Source organism: Amphibalanus amphitrite, unplaced genomic scaffold (genome assembly GCF_019059575.1).
Source record: "Amphibalanus amphitrite isolate SeventyFive unplaced genomic scaffold, NRLGWU_Aamphi_draft 001047F_arrow, whole genome shotgun sequence".
Classification (NCBI taxonomy): Eukaryota; Metazoa; Arthropoda; class Thecostraca; order Balanomorpha; family Balanidae; genus Amphibalanus; species Amphibalanus amphitrite.
In genome coordinates this window covers 242,217-249,902 of record NW_024882541.1, presented here as the reverse complement: position 1 = coordinate 249,902, position 7,686 = coordinate 242,217, and the positions used below count along the sequence as shown (strand labels likewise).

Genomic DNA, 7,686 nt, shown 5'->3' with positions numbered 1-7,686 from the left:
TTTTCGGGACCCATGCTCTTTTCATACTGGATCGCGTGTGCCTTACAGAAACTGAAAAGTTCTTCCTATATCAAAATATAGAAAATAATCTTTTGTTATAAAAAGGTTTTATTTTCTTTGCTGATCATTTTGAACATAAAAAATCATAAATCCGTTGCAAAAAAAATAATTTCGTGAAAGTGAACTATTTCCTTTAACCCACGAGCCGCGGGGGGGGGGGCATAAAGTTGCCCCCCCTTTACGTTTTGTGAAATATCTCCGAAACCTGATGAGCTACCAACGTGAAACTTGGCATAGCTTCAAATGAATACCTAGGCAATGTTTGAGGAAAGTTTGGTGGTTGTAGTACCTAAGATGACGTCACAGTGACGTCATAAAGTTTTGTCGTTTTCCGATATGGATCGTTTCTGATGACGCTGAGCATGAAACTCAACTGTAAATGAACTAGACAGCACCTGCTGTCATCCTAAAACATCTAACTACACTTCCATCTAATTTCTGACCAATAATCGACCCTTTATATTCGGTCCCATATATCTGATGTATCGTGAGGAATATGAGAGTCGCAAATCTATAATTTCACTTATGACGTCACTGTGACGTCATTTCAAATGGGATCGACACCAAATTTGGACACAACCTCGGCTAGGTATTCAGGAAGATGTGTGCAAAGTTTCGCTTCTCTATCTCTTCGCGTTGCGACGATATCGTCGCAGAAGTAAAGGGGGGGCAACTATATGCCCCCCCCCCCAGCGGCCGGCGGGTGGCGCGGAGGCCCAGCGGCCGCCGGGTTAAAACGATGTCGTCAAATACTTAACAGTAGCTTGGGGAAATACGAAAACCACTTATGTTTATCCTCATTTTGCATAACCACCAAGCGCAAAATATCAGCTGGACTCCTGACACACACAAAAAAAAACAGCGCAAGTAACGACATAGTTCTACATTCAAGTGCTGAACAAGTGGATTCTGCAATGATAATCTTTGGAAACGCATGTATCAGCTGTTTCCAAAGCATGACGTCAGTAATGTTGACGAATGTGGAGTGCGATATACCAATGATCAATGCACCATAATATCACATTAGTGGTATGTCTGTACAGACATACCCTACCTGAAAAAACGCCAAAGACACTCAACTGAACATCACATAGTCTTTTGCCTCCTCCAAACCCAAACTCGCCAGGTTCTTCTCAAACTGCCCGCCCGTAAGGTCCATTTTCACACAGATTACAAACGGCTTTTGCGCCTTGCTGAAATGCACAATGGGCACTCGTGGTTTGGGCCTGAGCTCGCTGTTCTCGTAAATATAAACTCCCTGGCGCAGTTTGCGCTCATCCACATCACAAAAGGCCAGAACCTGAAACAAACAAAAAAGCAGCCGTTTAGGGGTACCGCGACGAATAACCACGCTACATGGTTAGCGTTCGACCTATGGATGTCACAATTTGTAGTTTTCGCACAGACTCATGGGGATGTGAAAACGACGAAAATATGTTGCTAAAGTCATCGACAGTAAGGTCGTTTCAATCGAGCCCCGGTAAAGCTGATAAACAATGATCACACCATTGCACCAAATAACTCACCCTGTCTCTTAGCTCGTCGGGCAGGCTTCGGTACAGTTTCCTTCCCTGTTTTCCGGCGTTCCATATGGTAAAACCGGCTGTCCAGTCGACCAACCAGTGTCGACAGAGCCTTTCTAGCCTTAGCGCCCAGATAGTGTCTCTGTGGGGAACCGCACAATTGTCACGTCGTCGCGTGGTCATACATGTGCATTGTGCGCCATTACGTCGTATGTGTAAATTTTTTGTTGGAGTTTTAGGGTTCGTCGACAGCAGGGTCATTTTGCGCTTATTCATAATATGTACGAGTGAAGAACCAAGCGCTAGTCTTGCATGGAGCAGGAACGAACTACTATACTGCAAGGTATATAAACAGATACTTTTGTACAAAGGCAAAACAATGTGTAGCATTTATGTAGACAGGTCTGCTTTGTCAAAAATAAAACCCATATTGACCACAAGTATTTAGGGATTGCTTAAACCACAGACTTCTCTATAGAAATATGTGCTTAAACGCATGAAACTGGCTTAACTTGGAAGTTTAAACATACAACTTGATGCATTCCATCTATATAGGTCCCGCTGAAAAATATCTAACTAATGTTCCTAGCCGGTAGATTCAACTCACTCGTGTATGGTGAACGTGGCCGCGTCCGGGTGGTACCGGTACACCAGTACCTCGTCGGGTACGCGGCGTACCGTACCGCCCAGGTCCAGGTGCCGGTAGAAGAATATCAGGTCCTCCGGAGTGCCGCGACCAGATTCGTCAAACCCGTCCACGCTGAGGATAAAACGGCGGGTTGCTGTTTTCTTTCTAGGGAGTGGGCGCCAGGATTGCAAGTGGTCATTGTAAGGGAAACATTGCTGTGCAAAGGTAGCAACTACTATGTGAGGTCAGAGTAAAGTTATCTTGGGTCGACTGGGGTCTAAAATAATGACCTATGACCCGACATAGCAGTTTTTGCCTTAGCTCGGCAGAACAGCGAGAATGATAATGTGATCACATCTTCAATTCCATTTAAGTGAGTTTATGTGTGACCATTTCAATGTCAGGCCATCAAAGTCCACTACAGAGTGCTATGCATCTCATCTAAGCACTCACTCTTTCTGGTTGAAAGCTAAGGATTGAAGGCTTTTAATGAACAAACTGACAATTGATATCATCGGAGTCCAACTAAAGTACGCTTAATCGATCAAATCATTAATAAAATACCATGATTAATCCAGCGACGTCATTTACTCTCCACTCACCGATCAAACACGGCGCGACTGCAGAACCAGGTGGGCATGATGACTGTCGGACCGTGTGACGTCACCACCTGCTGCGTCAGCTGACGTGGCGACAGCTGATTGGCCCAGCGGGTGTAGCGTTCTGTGGAGTCTGCCGGGTCACGAACAAACCGGCCGCCAACGATCTACCAACGGGTCATATCAGTTGGTCAAAATGCTCGGTGAAACGAGACGGAAGACGTTGAATTCCACGATAAAACGATGACATTTATAGCAACATAATTAAGATATGACGACTGAAGAACGGTGGTGGGACGTTTCTCGAAAGACAATATGCTAGGGCGGAGCGATATCGCTACCTAGGAATGAAAACTAGACGATTACGATATTCTCTTATCATTTATCAATACGCCGTTCGAGCAACTGCACAGATTTAGACTAGCGCGAGTCGAAATGTTCAGAGATGCTTATTACAGAATCACAACAGAATGCTTATTACATCAAATGTTGAAGTTGGACTCCTAAAATCGAGTGGATGAATTACGAAATGCTCACCGCATCCGGAAATTTGGCAGCCTCCTCGTGTTGGCATCGGAGACGGCAGGGTCTCATCACATCATCCTGTTGAAAGGGGCAGGGTACGTCTAACGTCATCACTGTTTAATTATTGATTACGGAGGGAGCGATCAGCGAACGTTTTTCCGCAGTAGTTGAACAGGAATTTGACAGTTTGACATCGGTTAACGTTTGCCTGCTACTCTATCTCGTTCATTCATTCGCGAGTATTGTACCGCGTCACATGAGCGGCCGATTGACCACAAACAATAGGGACATGATGATATAGAACAGACACATGTCAAATGTCAATGAAATCTTCCATGGCGCCTCTTTCTGAAATATCAATGGGATGATTCTGCGGCGATCTTCTCAAAGCACCGCTAATGCTGACAACCCTAATACATCAACATATTTGCTAACAAATCCCTTGCGAAGACCCATACTCACAGCATCCAGAAAACAAAGAAAACGTCCCGAGCTCTGAGCTACAGCTCGATTCTTGGCGTATCCGACTGAGAACGAAAATGGAAACTCCAGTTACTCCCGGAAGCATCTAGGAACACGGGTCGTCAACGGACATCTTCCGGATTCCGATCCACCGTATCAGTGGCGGATCGGGAGGGCAAATATTGCCCCTCCCAAACGGCAAAATTTTAACATTACGCCTATATACAGTGCATGGAAAGAACCGCTATGTTGTTATGGTTTACACCTCCCAAAACTCTTGACTGGATCCGCCAGTGCACAGTACATCGCGCGAAATAATGAATAACGTTACGTTAAAGGGGCATTGAGGGCAGCAAGGTGCTCATTAGGCGTATAATGTACGATAGGGGCCACAGGATGTAGGGTTGGATACTTTTGCCGAGTTGGGGTTGCACGGGCGCAGCAAATCCGCCGCCGCTCTAGCGGTGACCTTGACCTCCTCCGTTTGTTGCGGCTCCAAAGCCAAGCCGGCATGGAATTGGAAAAGCTGGTGCTACCCCCAACTCGGCCCAATTCGAATTGTCCACCGCTGAAAGGATGCAAAACAAGTTGAGGTGTACCACGTTTGTATCAGGCACAAAGCTTTGTCTTACATTTATTAGGTAGCTATTTAGTTTGTCGCTGTAATGCAATATGCATGGCATATGTATCGCATCAGCTCAAGCAATTATCCTGTTTTCCAAATGCCTTTGAGCATTAGGGTTTGTATCTTTACCAAAGAAACATATTATGACATATTGGCCCCATAGAGACCTGTCACCTGATGGCAAGAAAATGAGGTTTAACTACTAGTAGGGACCAAGGAGAGCCCGTAGTAACGTCCTGAAACGCACCCACCTCCATGGGCAGGAGAACCGGAGGACACAACCACTGTGTATCCTTTCTGCCGCAGCTGGCAGCTGAAATGTTCCAAAATGGCAGCTGACTGGTCAGTGCTGCCGTCTAGATATACAGACACCTCCACCCGGAGCCTGGGGTCCTGGTCCTGGTCCGCTACTGACTGCAGGCAGGCAGCTAGCCACCGCTCGGCATTGTGGACTGGGATGATGATGCTCTGTGAAACAAAACAAACTGATGGTGACAACTCAACTTTGGTGTCAATGGTGTCTTTCTTCAAAAAGATATAAGCTCAGCTTATATATAGGTAAGCATAATGATAAGATGCATGTCAATCACATGTACAAAATCTCTAAGATAGAGTAACAAACCAATGATATTGTTTTCAAAAAAGTTATGTTCTGTAGCCATTCACCAGGATGTGGACTTGGAGATTACAGGGAGCATATTGGTAAAATGAAACATTTATTGGTTGTTTAACAACGCATCAGTCAGACTTGACTATTAGCGTCGGATGAAGCATTTATCCTTGAAAAATTATCCAGCCTATATCTTAACATAGGTATACCTATTGATATGTAGGCACCTTGCATGCCGTTATCAAAACTGCGTCTGACAAACTATAATAACTTTAAATTGAAATGGGAGGTAGGTACCTACAATATCCATGTCTTGATCCATGTCAACATTGACATCCAGTGTTTGAGTGTTTCTTCTGCAGCCAGCAGCAGTCAGTACTTTCACTCAATATACCCTGGTCGATTCCAGGACAAATCTTCGTATGGCATTTCTTCGTCGCGCAATTCTTCGTCCGCATTTCTTCGTCCGCAAATCTTCGTCGGCGCATTTATTCGTGTCGCATTACTTCGTCTCGCATTTCTTCGTAGGTGCAAAAATTCGTAGCGCATTTCTTCGTATCCGCATTTCTTCGTCGGCGCATTTCTTCGTCAAGCATTTTTTCGTCCACGCATTTCTTCGTCTACGCAAATCTTCGTCCGCATTTCTTCGTCCACGCAAATCTTCGTCTGCGCAAATCTTCGTCCGCAAATCTTCGTCCCCGCAAATCTTCGTCCGCAAATCTTCGTCCGCATTTTTTCGTCCACGCATTTCTTCGTCTACGCAAATCTTCGTCCGCATTTCTTCGTCCACGCAAATCTTCGTCCCCGCAAATCTTCGTCCGCAAATCTTCGTCCGCAAATCTTCGTCCGCAAATCTTCGTCCGCAAATTGTCGTCCGCATTTTTCGTCCACGCATTTCTTCGTCCAACCAAACCTTCGTCCGCAAATCTTCGTCCGCAAACCTTTGTCTGCGCTATCTTCGTCTCCGCAAACATTCGTCCACAAATGTGGTTCAATAAAACCATGACCAATAAAACCATCGTGTTCCGGCCCGCGGTTCCTTCATAAATCGACTCCGATATAAAAGTGACTCACATGTGCTTTGGCACAACAGTTCTTCCTTCGCACACTTCATGAGTTTATAAACACCATTTGTGGGTGTTTTTGTCTAATTCTACTGACTACTTCTAGGCAAAACTTGCAACGGTAAGATTTGGTCAGCAGCTTTTGCGCGCAGCATCAACGACTGCTGCAGCTGCGTGCACTTGGCGGCTTCACGTGGTCTACTCGCTTAACCTTCCAGGCGGTGTGTGTGTGTGGGGGGGGGGGGGGGGCGGGCCGGAACACGATGTAAGTCGCTGATACCAGCCGCGGGCCGGACGTCAGATGGTCGCGGGCCGGATCCAACCGTCACCCACCTGGCCGGATCCGGCCCGCGGGCCGTATGCCGACCCCTGACCTAGAAGGCCTTAAAATCGGGTATTAATCTCTGCGGCTCGTAAAGGCGCACACGCTCGTTTTTTTTCCGCGACGCGCTAGCTCCACCAGTGGCGAAACGGTGATGGGGGGGGGGGTCGTACCCGCCCCCTCGGCCGGCGTGTACCGTAGAAAACAAATAGGTCCGGCGGGCATTAGCGGCGGAACATCTTCAATTAAGGGGGGGGGGGCACGGCACTGCCGTTTTTTGGTCCAATATGCTTTCCATGCAACGCCCATAGGGCTACTGTTAAAAGGCCAAAATTAAAGAGGGGAACGGTGCCCCGGTGCCCTCCCCGTTCAGCCGCCTATGCCGGCGAGGGTACAAGAGATTATATTGTCATTCAACGACCGCCAAAAAAAAAAGAATGTCCGGGACACAAATGATATGGAATGTTACAATTGTCGGCTCCAAATACAATAGCTTCACCTGACTGACCTCATCTACCTGTCTTCAAAAGTTTCGATCATCCATTCCTTGCATTAAATTCGTCATTCACTTGACTGATATTTCTTCATGGTTTTATTGAACCACATTTGTGGACGAATGTTTGCGGAGACGAAGATAGCGCAGACAAAGGTTTGCGGACGAAGATTTGCGGACGAAGATTTGGTTGGACGAAGAAATGCGTGGACGAAAAATGCGGACGACAATTTGCGGACGAAGATTTGCGGACGAAGATTTGCGGACGAAGATTTGCGGACGAAGATTTGCGGGGACGAAGATTTGCGTGGACGAAGAAATGCGGACGAAGATTTGCGTAGACGAAGAAATGCGTGGACGAAAAAATGCGGACGAAGATTTGCGGACGAAGATTTGCGGGGACGAAGATTTGCGGACGAAGATTTGCGCAGACGAAGATTTGCGTGGACGAAGAAATGCGGACGAAGATTTGCGTAGACGAAGAAATGCGTGGACGAAAAAATGCTTGACGAAGAAATGCGCCGACGAAGAAATGCGGATACGAAGAAATGCGCTACGAATTTTTGCACCTACGAAGAAATGCGAGACGAAGTAATGCGACACGAATAAATGCGCCGACGAAGATTTGCGGACGAAGAAATGCGGACGAAATATTGCGCGACGAAGAAATGCCATACGAAGATTTGTCCGGTTACGTAGCGTATTTACAAATTGCAACCGAGCTCCGCCGTAGGGTATTTTATTTCCGCCGTAGTGTATTTCACTTGGGGGATTT

The 7,686-nt window shown here is 46.5% G+C and overlaps 1 protein-coding gene across 2 annotated transcripts; it reads right to left on the bottom strand.

Annotated features, from left to right (window-relative positions):
• Positions 1–928: 928 nt before the first annotated feature.
• LOC122369543 (UDP-GlcNAc:betaGal beta-1,3-N-acetylglucosaminyltransferase-like protein 1) lies at positions 929–5,487 on the bottom strand. 2 transcript variants are annotated; one of them, XM_043344364.1, is made up of 8 exons: positions 5,330–5,487; positions 4,795–4,890; positions 3,798–3,862; positions 3,348–3,413; positions 2,814–2,977; positions 2,191–2,343; positions 1,587–1,725; positions 929–1,360 (listed from the first exon to the last, which is right to left on the bottom strand). In XM_043344364.1, the coding sequence occupies exons 1-8, from the start codon at positions 5,352–5,354 to the stop codon at positions 1,136–1,138; spliced, it is 933 nt and encodes a 310-aa protein (XP_043200299.1). In that variant the 5' UTR covers positions 5,355–5,487; the 3' UTR covers positions 929–1,135. The 2 variants fall into 2 exon arrangements, with proteins under 2 accessions (XP_043200299.1, XP_043200298.1); XM_043344363.1 differs by having other exon boundaries at positions 4,674–4,890; positions 5,334–5,487.
• Between the last annotated feature and the right edge of the window lie 2,199 nt (positions 5,488–7,686).

What these genes read in the sequence shown, in the direction of transcription:
- LOC122369543 (XM_043344363.1), bottom strand. Translation starts at nt 5,354, where the DNA reads ATGGATCAAGACATGGATATT. An exon ending in CTGCCAAATTTCCGGATGCG is followed by an intron (nt 2,978 to 3,347) that starts GTGAGCATTTCG and finishes ACCCGTTGGTAG; the next exon opens with ATCGTTGGCGGCCGGTTTGT. An exon ending in GCCACGTTCACCATACACGA is followed by an intron (nt 1,726 to 2,190) that starts GTGAGTTGAATC and finishes GGTTCCCCACAG; the next exon opens with AGACACTATCTGGGCGCTAA.